This window comes from Hordeum vulgare, chromosome 4H (assembly GCF_904849725.1).
Source record: "Hordeum vulgare subsp. vulgare chromosome 4H, MorexV3_pseudomolecules_assembly, whole genome shotgun sequence".
NCBI classification, from domain to species: domain Eukaryota; kingdom Viridiplantae; phylum Streptophyta; class Magnoliopsida; order Poales; family Poaceae; genus Hordeum; species Hordeum vulgare.
In genome coordinates this window covers 15,805,357-15,819,834 of record NC_058521.1, presented here as the reverse complement: position 1 = coordinate 15,819,834, position 14,478 = coordinate 15,805,357, and the positions used below count along the sequence as shown (strand labels likewise).

At 43.5% G+C, this 14,478-nt stretch overlaps 1 protein-coding gene across 1 annotated transcript; it reads left to right on the top strand.

Annotated features, from left to right (window-relative positions):
* The first annotated feature begins 3,163 nt into the window (after positions 1 to 3,163).
* LOC123447400 (transcription factor TB1-like) lies at positions 3,164 to 5,093 on the top strand. Its single transcript, XM_045123997.1, has 2 exons — positions 3,164 to 4,734; positions 5,013 to 5,093. Exon 1 carries the CDS (start codon positions 3,639 to 3,641, stop codon positions 4,710 to 4,712), a length of 1,074 nt encoding a protein of 357 aa, XP_044979932.1. The 5' UTR covers positions 3,164 to 3,638; the 3' UTR covers positions 4,713 to 4,734; positions 5,013 to 5,093.
* Positions 5,094 to 14,478: the final 9,385 nt, after the last annotated feature.

The following is a 14,478-nucleotide window of genomic DNA, read 5'->3' as shown; positions in this document are numbered from 1 at the left end:
GCACGCTCGATCAATTATCGTACACTCTTTAGGATAGGTCTGGAACTCTATGACACATTATTATTTGTGCATAAATACACAAAGTAATCCATTTTTCTGTTCCATTCCAGATTGTTCAGATGGTTCCTACTTGCATATATAATTATAGTTTTGTTCAGTTAAAATTAGCAAATAAATGAATAGAACGCCCTTCAGACTTAGGTTGCAGTAAGAGCCACTCATTTATGTACTACTCCACTGATGCTCATGTTGATGCATACACTTATCATTCATTTTATTTTGTGTATCACCCTGTGATATTTTGTATGGTGCTAATAGTACTAAATATCAACATGGAATAATATGGTAAGTGGCATATTTCATTTTCGATTTTGTAAGGTTCCTATCGTATATCTATCAATTGCATTACATTAGCATTGGTGTATGTGGTGATGACTAATATATTAAAATCATGTGTGAGGCATGCACTTGTTTATTTCAACCATTATTTAATATGCACACTAAAAATAATATTTGTGAGATAATTGCCTACTATAACCATGATAATCTATCAGTTGTGTTTTTTTAGTACAAAGAGCAACTGATTATGATCGATTTACGTACTTTAATGAAGATCTAATATACGTTACACGTAGATCTAATGGATGCCATCAATTTAGGTAGGTTATGTTCTGTCTCACAGTTATGGTTTATTTTGGTACAACTATAAATACCTGATGGATTTATCTAGATCATGATCAAATGGGTACGATCTGTTTCGATCCAACTATATGTAGATCTAATGGTTGTGATATAATTAACAGTGAAGAGATGGTCCACCAAATCGACAATCAAATGTTTTCCCTCTTTATGAGAATTATTAGCAGATTTCCCAGTTGTCTTCCATAATGTGTGCTTTGGTATATAAAATAGACGGCAACTAGTTGTTGTCTTTATTGTTTGGAATATAGAAGTACTGCCTAGACACACAAGGAAAATGAAGGCAACATTGCAATATTAATTACATATTGAGTAGGGCATTTTGGAGATCGAGCTCCATGAAGGATTTGATTTTGAAAAAATCAAACTTCAAAATTTCTAGTTTCAAAAGATGATGGAAAAAAATACACATGTATACAAGGATGTAATGCTTATTTTTGTAGAGTTTCAGGATGAAATACCTTGAACTGCAAGCTGCAAAACAAATCATGAATTGGAGGATGAACAATGCGTATTTTAAAAGCTACAAATTTGTGTTTTTTTTCTGTAGCTATCATTTTGATGTATTTTTTCCAGAAAGTTTATACACATGTCTCTAGGTATATCTGTATTCTTTTTAGAATTTCTTGAAACCGAAAAGCCTGAATTTTAAAGATTCCAAATTAAAGTCTTCATAAAGCTCGGCCTCCATTTGGCATTTTCGTTGCATATGCTCATATAACACCACTCTAGGTCACAAGGCACGAATGCTAGCTGGTTGGCTCTGGTCACTACTCAAAAGGTCCGGTGGTACGTTTCTCATGTTTAGTAAATTTGGAAGTTCTCAGCAGGTGTTGCGTTAAGATCGATCACTTGCCCATGCGGCCATGAACAGCCCCCACAGCTTTCCATAACTACCATCTGCTACAGGGGTTGTGGCTTCGTGCAGCTAACCGGGCCGGAGTCACAACTCTTTGACTAACCCTAGTGCGCTAGTACATACCTTTTGGTCAGTGGTCCATGTACACGCATGTGCTCCGCCCAGTAGCTGTGAATTTGAGATGCGATTAATTGGCCCACTGGTCCAGTGTCATTAGTTCCTAGCTCATGGAAGTTACTGTATCCATTCCATTGTATGGTTGTAACTGTGATTTTTCACTTGTGTGCCTGAAAATGATATATGGCATCAAAGTATTTTGCAAAACAAAACAATATTATTCTTACATGTCCAACCCATATATTTCTGCTTTATGAATGGTACGTACAAGTTCCAATTGTTGAATGTGGGTATACTTGAATGCATCTTGAAAAATAATATCATTGGTGAAGGGTGTGCGGGCACGTGTCTCCGACGGGCCTCTCAGGATCCGGTCGGTTTTGGTCTCTCGTGGATCCGCTTGGTTTCTACCGGCACTCATGGTGGTCTTCAGAGCTTTTACAGGCATTTTTGGTGTTCTCTTCTTTTGGGTGGTGATTTTCTTCGTAGATTGCTCCCGCAGCGTCTTCTTGTCCACATCGACGACTCCCTCGACGTTGCTTGCATAAGCTCCCGGCAATGAGTGTGTGAAGATGCTAGTATATATATGTGTAACTCTAGAAAAAAGGCAATTTGAATCAATAATTTAATTTTTATAAACACAAGGCTAACCACCCTCACTAACGTATATGCTACATAAAAGCTACTAAAATTTTGGGCAACCAAATTTGTGTCAATCCGCTTGTTCCGATAGGCAGATGGTGTCCAACTCACATGGCCTAGTTTTTGAAATTTTTGGTCAGACCGATGTCCCAATGGTTAACATTGGTCCATTCCTATCTTGAGAAATGATAAGGCGCGAGTGGTTGAAGAAGATCATTTCAATAAAAAAAAAAGTTGATCAAGAAGATCATAGTCATACTTGTTGTAGTGTCAAAGATGGCTGCAAAGGTGGATTAATTTGGTAAAGTCCGTATGTTTTGAATATGAGAAGTAGCTAGCTAGTGTAGTACTTATCCCAACTCAGAAAGGTCCCATGCATATAACCTTGGTCCCCTACTATGTGCTTGTACACTAATGTAGCTACCAGCAACTGGTCCTTTGGTTACATGATCCGATCCATGCCCCAACAACGTTCAATGTATACCGGGGTAGGCGAATTGCTGTGCGCAGAAGTGCAGATACAAAAAAACAAGGTCATTCGTTTCCTGAAGAAGGGGCTCAAAGGAACAAAAGCACCATCCTACACGACGGCCATGGCTGGTCACCACCCTTGGGTGTTCTGGAAATAAATGCCCTAGGTCACTAGTAGCCAATAGCATTCCAACATGCACACATGCCCTTTCCCCCAGCAGTGTCCTTCTCTCCCTATCCACGCACCACAATAAGACTCCCTCTCTCCCTCTCTCTTTCTTTCACACACACAGACACACACACACACACAGCTCTCTCTCTCTCTCTCTCTCTCTCTCTAGCACGGCGGTGTGCTATAAGATGGCACACCCCTCTCAGGTAGGGAGAGTATTCACATCTAAAATTCTAGGCATCAATCCCTCTAACCACAAGCACTCTCTCCCTAGCTAGCTAGTAGCCCTCCCACACAAGAGCCCATGCTCTGTGTGTGTGTGTGTGTGTGTGTGAACCCAGGATATATGAGCTAGGTACCAGTACCGCTCCTCCTCCTCATCGCCCCTCTGCAACACTCTCAAGAGAGATTTATCTCCTCCTGCAGGTGCTAGCCTGCTAGACCTCTTTAACCATCTCTCTCCTTCTCTCCTCCACACGCAGACACACAAGCGTGAAGAGCTTATGCATGGCCGGAGTCGGGATACATCTGATCATAGCTCCTAGGCCACACCCCTCTCTCTCTCTCACGCACAGACGCACAGTAGACGCGCGCAGCTGCAGCTAGCTAGCAGTCGCTCTTCTTCCGAGGGCCTAGAGACGAGAGGTCTCAGGGGCCTTGGAGTCACATCACTAAAGCATGTTTCCTTTCTATGATTCCCCAAGCCCCATGGACTTACCCCTTTACCAGCAGCTGCAGCTCAGCCCTCCCTCCCCAAAGGCGCCGGATCACCAATCCTTGCTCTACTACCATTCCTCCCCTGCATTCGCCGCCGACCCTTTCCACCACAACTACCTCTGTGCCGGTGCCGGTGCCGGTTCCGGTGCCGGTGAGGCCACGCCGCCAGCAGCCGAGATCGACGACCAGTCGCCGTCGGAGCTGCTTCTGATGGATCAGGCGCCGGCGCCCAGGCCAGACGGGGCTGGAAAGGCACAAGGCCTGCACGGCGGTGGAGGCCTCGACAGCGCGGCCGCTAGGAAAGACCGTCACAGCAAGATATGCACCGCCGGCGGGATGAGGGACCGGCGGATGCGGCTGTCCCTCGACGTCGCCCGCAAGTTCTTCGCGCTCCAGGACATGCTCGGCTTCGACAAGGCCAGCAAGACGGTGCAATGGCTCCTCAATACGTCAAAGGGCGCCATCAAGGAGGTCATGACTGACGAGGCGTCCTCCGACTGCGAGGAGGACGGCTCCAGCAGCCTCTCCGTCGCCGACGGCAAGCACAAGCAGCCAGGGACGGAGGCTGGAGGTGGTGATCACGCCGACGGGAAGAAGCCGGCGCCGAGGGCTTCCAAAAGGGCACCCGCCAACCCCAAGCCGCAAAGGAAATTGGCCAGTGCGCACCTGATCCCCGACAAGGAGTCGAGGACAAAGGCGAGGGAGAGGGCAAGGGAGCGGACGAGGGAGAAGAACCGGATGCGATGGGTGACGCTCGCGTCCACAATCAACATCGAGCCGGCAACCACCGGCATGGCGGCGGCGAGGCTGGACGAGTTGGTCACCAGCCCCAACAATTTGATCAATCGCTCCTCGTCCATGAACACGCCAGGCGCTGAATTGGAGGAGGGGTGCTCGTCGTCCATGCCGAGCGAAGCGATCATGGCTGGCTTCGGCAATGGAGGGTACGGCAGCATCGGCAACTACTACCAGCACCAGCTGGAGCAGCAATGGGAGCTCGGTGGAGTGGTGTTTGCCAACTCCCAGCACTACTGAGAAGCGACGACGTGCGTACACGGTACAAGAACTACTTCCGCTGTCTCGCCTTGAACGTGCACTTAATTTATATATATATATATATATATCCTGCTTTGTTCCATGGATGATTTGAGCAATAATTTGTTCTAGCTTGTGAATTAGCTCCGTGCCGCTGAACTTGCCTTGGTCATTGCATGATGCAGTATTGTAGTTGTAGCTACTAGTCCAGAACTTCTGCTGATTAATTCATGTAATTCATGCGTGGATTCTAATCTCCGTTTCCTTAATTCTATGATTGTCAAACTCGAATCCGATCAGATCTGCAGGTATTCTGGTGAATGAGTTGATATATTTGATGAGTGGCAATTGATATGAATGGCAGATGAGTTTGATTTTCAATTGTTTCATTTCATAAAACAGTTTCCTGTTGCCTCCGGATCGTAATACTTGGAGGAGCTTTAACAAACAACATGCACTCTCAATGTTACATATGAGTTTGATTTTCTGTTGTTTCATTTCCTAAAACAGTCCTTGTTGCCTGTGGATCATAATACTTGGAATAGCTTTAACAAGCAACATGCGCTCTCAATGTTACATACATATACTCACAAGCATCGTGATAAATTCTTATGTACCACTCCCTCCAATCCAAAATAAGTTTCGTCGTTTTAGGTCAATTTGATATAAAACCACAACACTGTTGGATTGGAGGGAGTAATACATAGCAAAATATGTTTATATGCATGCATATAGTTTCATTTCATATAATTCCATATAAAAACAACAACTTAAGCATGGTGGTACTCAAAAGTCACAAACATTGGATTAAATTCTGATCGGATCTGCTGAAAAAGGAGTAGGCGGATTTATAGAACATCTATGTGCTTATCACTCCAGGTAGTGCTGATTGGTAAGAGAAAAGCTTTCAGATTTGAAGCATCAAGTATCAATCTGGTAACATCACCACCATCAGATTAAAGGGCTACGTTGTTGATATGTTAGCTTTCTCAAGAAATCTTGCTTTCTTCATGTTAACGCCATCAAAGTTAAAACACCGATCTCACTTTTATCTAATTATGCATGTTAGGAAAACCTGCATCTGCATGTACTAGTTCTATATATGATTTTACGACAATAATTGCTGTGGTATGGTAGATAGTATAGTTTTTAAGGCTGACGAACACACGCATACATGTTGCAGCACCATTGTATGATATCATTTCAAATTGATCTCAGGAGAAAATTAGTTCTTAATTTGAAATTGAATGATTTATGTAGTCATGTGGGCTAGCTGTATGTTAAGTTCTTTTCGCCACTTGTGAAGGAATTATGAAATTTGGGTACTCTATTATAGGTAGCGAGCTGCAAGTGATCAAAATATAATTTTGGAGCCTCCAAATTATTTAACTAAAGTAAGAAGAATGGAAATATATCAATTTGGGGGCTGGTATGAGTACTGTTACATCATGTACTCCCTTTTCTAACACCCTTGAGATTAGAATACAATACTACTCTATCCCAAATTATTTGAAGTTCTACTTTGTCCTAGTCAAATTTCTTTACATTTGACCAAGTCTAAAAATATATCAACATGTACAGCACCAATGTAGTTGCATTAGTTCTGTCCTAGAATATTTGGTACTATATTATATGTTGTGTAGAAGATATTACCATGTAGAACACCAAATTGGTTGCATTAGATCCATAAAGTATATTTGATGCAGAAGATACTACCACATTTTTTTATTGGCTTGGTCAGATATTGTGAAGTTTGGCTTAGTACAAAGCTGGAATGACAAATAATTTGGAAATAAGGGAGTATACATGTGCAAATAATGATTTTGTGAGCCATGGCATAGTTTAAAAATTGTCCTAATTCAGATACTAAGAAACATATGCATGTATGCATGCTTCCAGCCCGGCACAATCATAAATTGAGACACATGCATATATTAATAATCATTTCAGCCGTTTCCCTGTTTGCTATTTTAGATTCCATGAACTCTTCATTTAACATTTTACAACATACAGTATGCCGACTGTTATCTAGACTAGAGCTTATATATTGTCCATATAAAATAGAATGTGAGCACAATTTTCCTTTCTGCTTGACATGAGATGCAACAATAATATTGTCAATGGACACAAATATTGCTCCACTAATAGACCGGTTTTGTATTATTATTTTCATTCACAATGCTGTATGGCTTAACTTTTTAAAAATGTACTAATAACTTTTCTATTTTGTATTGCACTCAATTTAAATTTCCTCAAATCTCGTTGCCATTTGTGTTAAATAAGTAAGTCTTTTTATCATAAATTACCAGGTAGTTCATGAAGCTTAATTACCACATTTACACCGGGACCAAATTGAAGGAAATGGTTTAGAATTCACTAATGTATGGAACAAAAACACCTCTGGATTAGTGACAGCACTTCCCATAGAATAAATAATTCATTTTCATGAAGGTGGATAATATATACTATATAGGAGTAAATTACTGCTACCAAGTACCAAGTATTCGTATTTAATAGAGGCATTTTGTGGGAAATTTTACTTGCAGTAAAGGTGGGGGAAGAAGCAACAAAATGAGAACCAGCTTTGCTAAGACACATTTTTTCAAACGGAAAATCAAATTAGGTGTATATAGCTAGAGAGTAAATCCGCAAGCTAAATATGACAATACTCCTACCAATCTATGGAGTTTTCAAACCAATGCAACACGCAGCAGCAGCGAATGTCCATAAAGGAATTTAGTTACCATGAATCAGAGACAGAGAGTGCTGCTGCACGCCGCCTGCATCTGCTGGGTGTGTCGGCCAAATGTCACCGCACGATAAGCTAGCAGTAGCAGTAAAATCAACTATTTCTGCATGGAAAATGTACACAGATTAATTGCATGCATGCATGTCCAGCAACTTGCCTCAAAGGTCACATGCATGCTGTACTAGAAGAAATTAGGACAAACAGTGTCCACATGTATCTTGTCTTGTCATTCTGAAGTACTTCAGTTAAGAAAGACAAAGGCAATTGTATATGTGAACATGCAATACGTACCTCACTAGCACTAAGGTACTTCTCCCGCGAAGTACCAGAGTACTACGGACCAATGCTTCAGCCCGGCCGGACAGCAGCTAGCCAATAGATAATACATATATTTATGTAATGAAAACATGTTCTTCAGCAAAGCAACTATGCACGTACGCACATATCACTTGGCCCTTAAGTAGGCAACCATGTGAACATGGTGTGAACTAAATTCTGCTTGCAGAAATCACTTCGATTGTATCTGCAGAAAAATGCTTCAATTTTGGTGATGCCGTGTTAATTGACCATGAACTTCATACGGTAGTAGTATTCAGTATTCTGTTGATACGGTAATAGTATTCAGTATTCTGTTGATACGGTAATAGTATTCAGTATTCTGTTGATATGGTAGTAGTATTCACTTAATATTATATTAATGGATCTCATCTGCAGAACAATTAGACAGCAATATTAATTATGGAAAGAGAATAATTTTGGTTTGTACATCTCCCGGTCAATTTGCAAATGTGGTGGTAGAGTTTCCAAGCGGTTATCATTATATCCTATTGAGCATGTCGATGGAATATGACTACAAGATAGATAATGTATAATATTAGCACAACGAATTGACTAAGTTAAACTATGTACGTACATGGATCAAACATATCAGATACAGATATATAATATTAACACATGGAAATGTAGTAAGTTAAACTGTGTAAGTACATGAATCAAACCTATCGACATGAAATTGTTGGCAGGTTGAAGTTGTGTTGAGGCTTGATGCACTTCCACAATGTGACGAAAATAGTGTCAGCTGACATATCCTTTTAATTAATGAGATCAAACTATTATGAGTAGTAACTTCGTTACGGATGTCTTGCAATGATAGGAATAATTGCAAATTCTGACATCTCAGGTATTAATTGGCATAGCTAAGATCGAAAGTGACATGCCTCCCTTTGAAATACAAGGAAATTTTCATTCAAGGTAGTACAAGGAATGTTTATTTGGTGTAGTACCACAAGAAATGTCGATCAAGTTTCTGATATCCAAAGATATTTTAGAAAGTATAATAACATCCGCTGCTTGACGGGGAAACTGGAACCTTTGCTTTGCATGAAATATAAATCAGCCACTAAAGTTTCTATTTTAGTTATCATTTTGGACTAGGACACAATCTCTTGTATATTTCTAATACCATTCTTTTTCTACAATTACGCTTCAAAAGATTTAAAAACGAAGTATCATGAAAATGAAGTTTTCATGGCACATTAATTATGGTAAATGTTTTAAATTGTTGAACTTGAATTATTGTTTGTGGATATTGAACTTGATTTTGAACATGTACATAATATGCAATGCATAGTTTGACCGTTATATTTCTACTTATATGTTCTAAATATTTTAAAAACTATATAACCGAAGCACACTTTCATAAAAAGTATACCATTTTTCTTTGACAAATCTGGTGGTCCAATGTTAGAAATGATGATCATGTGCATTAAATATGGTAACAAAATATATGCATCGAGTGGCAGTCTCATTCTAAATTACATCATGGGTTTAGTATATGTTTGCTCAACTTTTAAGTTTTAACTCACTAATATAAATGAAATCAGATAGAGAGTAGGGTCAAGTAAGTGTTGTGGTAATACAAACATGTAGTCCTCTCCTTGAGTTCTGTCGCCCCACCGATTAAATTACTTGTCCCCAAGTGATTGTCATCAACAAGGATGGTTACCCTTGTTAAGGTTCCTTTTCTGGGTTGTAATAGTGGCACTCTCTATAGACTTACAATTCAGGATGGACACGGTCCGAGCCGGTTCGGTCCCGGTCCGAGCCGTCGTTTGGACCAGCCATCGGTGGTACGGTCCGGAACAAACCGAGCAGTGTCGCGGTCCTGTTTTCAGGGACCGGGCCGGCAATGGCCGAGGTCGGGCCGGACCAAGAGGACCGACAGGACCGGACAAGACAAGGGCAGAGCGCGCTTTGGAGCTCCGACGACGGCTTCTCATCGGGGATGCAATGCTAGAGGAAGCGCAGCTTATCGGAGAGATGTCTGGGAGCTTGAGAAGAACCAGGGGGAGCTACAGGACCACGAAGAACACCAGAGCGAGCTCATCGGCGACTAATTTGGCACGACGGTCAATGGACAGAGATGAAAGGGGCGATGGCCGATGCGGCGATGTAGGAGCTCCCTCGTCGATTTCTTTGGTGGAGATGATAGATCCAAGTGGGACATGTCCAATGGACATGATTTCCGGGTCCAGAGAGTCCATTGGCCACGCGGAGCCACTGACGGCGGCCACCGCGGCGGCGAATATCGACGTCTTGTACCCCTGCCATGCCTGGGCCGCCACACCCTCGGCACACACCTGACACGCACCAACCACGCCCCCTCCACGCCCACGCCCCTCCCCCCTAACTTACAATACCCCTCGTCCACCAATACCCCCCCCCCCCCCGCACCCCACCTAATATGTAACGAGTCTTCCCCTTCGTATCATGGATCTTCATAAAACCTCTAGCATGTACATGAAACATTTATATACAGGTGTACTCTTGTATTAATAAAGTTAGATATTAATCCCTCCGTCCTAAGTATAAGTCTTTTAAGAGATTCCACTACTTATGTATGTAGACATATTTTAGAATATAGATTTACTCATTTTACTTCGTATATAATCTGTAGTACTCCCTCCGTTCCTAAATATAGGTCTTTTAAGATATTTCATTAGAAGTCTACATACAAAACAAAATGAGTGAATCTACACTCTAAAGTATGTCTATATACATCCGTATGTAGTCCATTAATAAAACATCTTTAAAGACTTATATTTAAGAACGGAGGGAGTAGAATTTTTAAAGGACTTATATTTAGGAACGGATAGAGTAATATTTAGGTGGGAACTAGTGGGACGAGGATAATAAACTTCAAATCCATATTTGACCTATGCACCATATAGACTTGTATGAGCACCATCGAGACCGAGAATTCGCAAGTGAGAATAGCCAAATCGAATTTTTAGGCGATGATCAAATTGAGCTGGGTTATTTTTGTCAACTAAGCTAAATACATGGATTAAAGGTGGCCTTGGACCGGGTTTGTCCAAGGCTGAATAGGCGCCAATCAAAACGACCCTTGTGCTTTCTTCGTACTGCTTCAAGGGCAAAATTATATTCCACTCCACCAAAATAAAGCACCAAATCCCTTTCTCACCGTGAAGCTTGTTCGTGATGTTGGTCGATGAGCGTCACTCCTCCCCCTTCTGCTCTTTCCCCTCCGCCATTCTCCCAAGTTCCAATACAATCCCCGCTGCTCCGTGGGCACCGGCCGTCCACGCCGTCCTGAACATGGTTGAGCAAGGGGCCGTGGCGGAGAGGCAACATCTCTCTTATCATCATACCATAACAGAGCGGCTGTTACATTGTTAACTAATCTACAGCTCATACACATAGGACAGAAACAAAATAGAGAGTAAAAACTTAGAACAGTAGAGTATCGATGGCTTAATTAGCCAGCTCACTTACAAGATATAGCCAAGCGACCAGGCTCAGGCTGCAGGCATCCAGCACCAGAAAGCAGCAACGAGACGACACGTACAACGGTACAAGAGCAGGATTGGTTTGCTTGCTTTTGCCTGATTTGACACGGAGCATAGCCTTCCCGCTCTGGGGGGTGTCACAACAAGATTGTGCCCATGAGGACGAGGGAACAGTAGGGGAAGAGGCTGAAAAAGGGCGGCAGCTGGAGCGGAAGAAGAAGACGAAGATGAAGATGATGAAGGAGAAGAAGAAGAAAGAGGGGAGGAGCCGTCGATAGTGCGGTTGATTATTGGCTTACCTACGCGTTGGAGGGTTGCAGCAGATGTCTTTATTATTCTCTTATTTTGCCCGGGTTCTTGGGGAGGGGAAATTAAGGTCGACAGAGGGAGATCCCTAGGTGGCATCTCGCACTGTGTGTGTCTCTCTCTCTCCTGGAGACAGGAAGCGGACCAGATGGTCTCGGCACGCGTGATGTTTCTTTCCGTCTCTTTCAAACAAAATGATTCAAAGTTCATGTGCTAAAGGCTGCAGAGCGCAGATATTCCTTCCTTTTTCAAGAGAAGAGACAACCTGGGAACGAGAATCGAAATGCATTTCAGGTCATGTGCCTATGGATAAAATGGAGGGATAAGGACAAGCTTTCGTTATGGCCCCTAGAAGATAAAGCACCGCAAATAATAGGAGAGGTCGCTTCAGTGGTGTACGAGCATGAAATCTACAGAAGATCTGGTACTTGCTCGGTTTTGACTTGCCAGCGCATGACTAGCAGCTTCAATCTCTGTCTACCGTAAAAAAGGGGTTTCCTCCAAAATTCCAAACGCGGTATAAACTTCACTTCACGCGGGAATTTCCATACATTAGAGCTCCGTGACGTTTCTCAAATGTAAGACCTCGTCTCCTGGCGTCTGGAACCATCGGGTTGCTTCTTCACTAAGTCCCTTTAAGGGGCAATCGCGCCGACGCGTGCGCCCATGGCTTTCCTCTAGATTTGGCTCATTAGGTTGCCCCTGAAGTTCCGGATATTCTTGTGGCAATGGATCCGTGATCGTCTCCCCTTGGGCGTGAAAGTTCTTGTGGCAATGGATCCGTGGTCGTCTCCCCTTGGGCATGGAAGTGCTCGAGTGGAATGGCCCCGGTGATGCCCTATGTCTGCTTTGCGGGACGATGAAGGACTCCAATCACATCTTCTTCTCGTGTGTTTTCGCTCAGTTCTTGTGGAGTTGCTTCTGGAAAGTGGTCGGTGGATCGTGGTGCCACACTAACTTCCCCGATCTCTTGCTGGAGATTCAGGCGTCCTCGCCACGCTCCCGCCACATTAGGGGCATGTTTGGTTGGGTGGCTCGCACCTAGGTCGCATCGGGCATACAAAATTTGGTCCGTTTGCTTTCCTGCACGGGCCCCTCAGTCTGGCCCGACTGATGCAAAAACAGCCCTCTCAGCCAAGCTGAGAGGAACGCGAGAAATGGGCGTACCGTTGATGCAGCCTCGTGCATGCACCCACTGTTGGAATTATGCCCTAGAGGCAATAATAAATGTATAGTTATTATTATAATTCCTGTATCAAGATAATAGTTTATTATCCATGCTATAATTGTATTGAATGAAGACTCATTTACATGTGTGGATACATAGACAAAACACCGTCCCTAGCATGCCTCTAGTTGGCTAGCCAGTTGATCAATGATAATCAGTGTCTTCTGATTATGAACAAGGTGTTGTTGCTTGATAACTGGATCACGTCATTGGGAGAATCGCGTGATGGACTAGACCCAAACTAATAGACGTAGCATGTTGATCGTGTCATTTTGTTGCTACTGTTTTCTGCGTGTCAAGTATTTATTCCTATGACCATGAGATCATATAACTCACTGACACCGGAGGAATGCTTTGTGTGTATCAAACGTCGCAACGTAACTGGGTGAATATAAAGATGCTCTACAGGTATCTCCGAAGGTGTTAGTTGAGTTAGTATGGATCAAGACTGGGATTTGTCACTCCGTGTGACGGAGAGGTATCTCGGGGCCCACTCGGTAATACAACATCACACACAAGCCTTGCAAGCAATGTAACTTAGTGTAAGTTGCGGGATCTTGTATTACGGAACGAGTAAAGAGACTTGCCGGTAAACGAGATTGAAATAGGTATGCGGATACTGACATCGAATCTCGGGCAAGTAACATACCGAAGGACAAAGGGAATGACATACGGGATTATACGAATCCTTGGCACTGAGGTTCAAACGATAAGATCTTCGTAGAATATGTAGGATCCAATATGGGCATCCAGGTCCCGCTATTGGATATTGACCGAGGAGTCTCTCGGGTCATGTCTACATAGTTCTCGAACCCGCAGGGTCTGCACACTTAAGGTTCGACGTTGTTTTATGCGTATTTGAGTTATATGGTTGGTTACCGAATGTTGTTCGGAGTCCCGGATGAGATCACGGACATCACGACGGTTTCCGGAATGGTCCGGAAACGAAGATTGATATATAGGATGACCTCATTTGATTACCGGAAGGTTTTCGGAGTTACCGGGAATGTACCGGGAATGACGAATGGGTTCCGGGAGTTCACCGGAGGGGAGCAACCCACTCCGGGGAAGCCCATAGGCATTTGGGGGGTCACACCAGCCCTTAGTGGGCTGGTGGGACAGCCCACCAATCCCCTATGCGCCAAGGAAGAAAAAATCAAAGGAAAGGAAAAAAAAAGGAAGAAGTGGGAAGGGGGAAGGACTCCCTCCCACCAAACCAAGTAGGACTCGGTTTGGGGGGGGAGAGTCCTCCCCCCTGGCTCGGCCGACCCCTTGGGGATCCCTTGGACCCCAAGGCAAGGTCCCCCTCCCTCCTCCTATATATATGGGGCTTTTAGGGCAGATTTGAGACGACTTTCTCACGGCTGCCCGACCACATACCTCCATAGTTTTTCCTCTAGATCGTGTTTCTGCGGAGCTCGGGCGGAGCCCTGCTGAGACAAGATCATCACCAACCTCCGGAGCGCCGTCACGCTGCCGGAGAACTCTTCTACCTCTCCGTCTCTCTTGCTGGATCAAGAAGGCCGAGATCATCGTCGAGCTGTACGTGTGCTGAACGCGGAGGTGCCGTCCGTTCGGTACTAGATCGTGGGACTGATCGCGGGATTGTTCGCGGGGCGGATCGAGGGACGTGAGGACGTTCCACTACATCAACCGCGTTCTCTAAACGCTTCT

Bases quoted from the DNA above. Each gene is read 5' to 3' on its own strand.
- LOC123447400 (XM_045123997.1), top strand. From the start codon at position 3,639: ATGTTTCCTTTCTATGATTCCCCAAGCCCCATGGACTTACCCCTTTAC.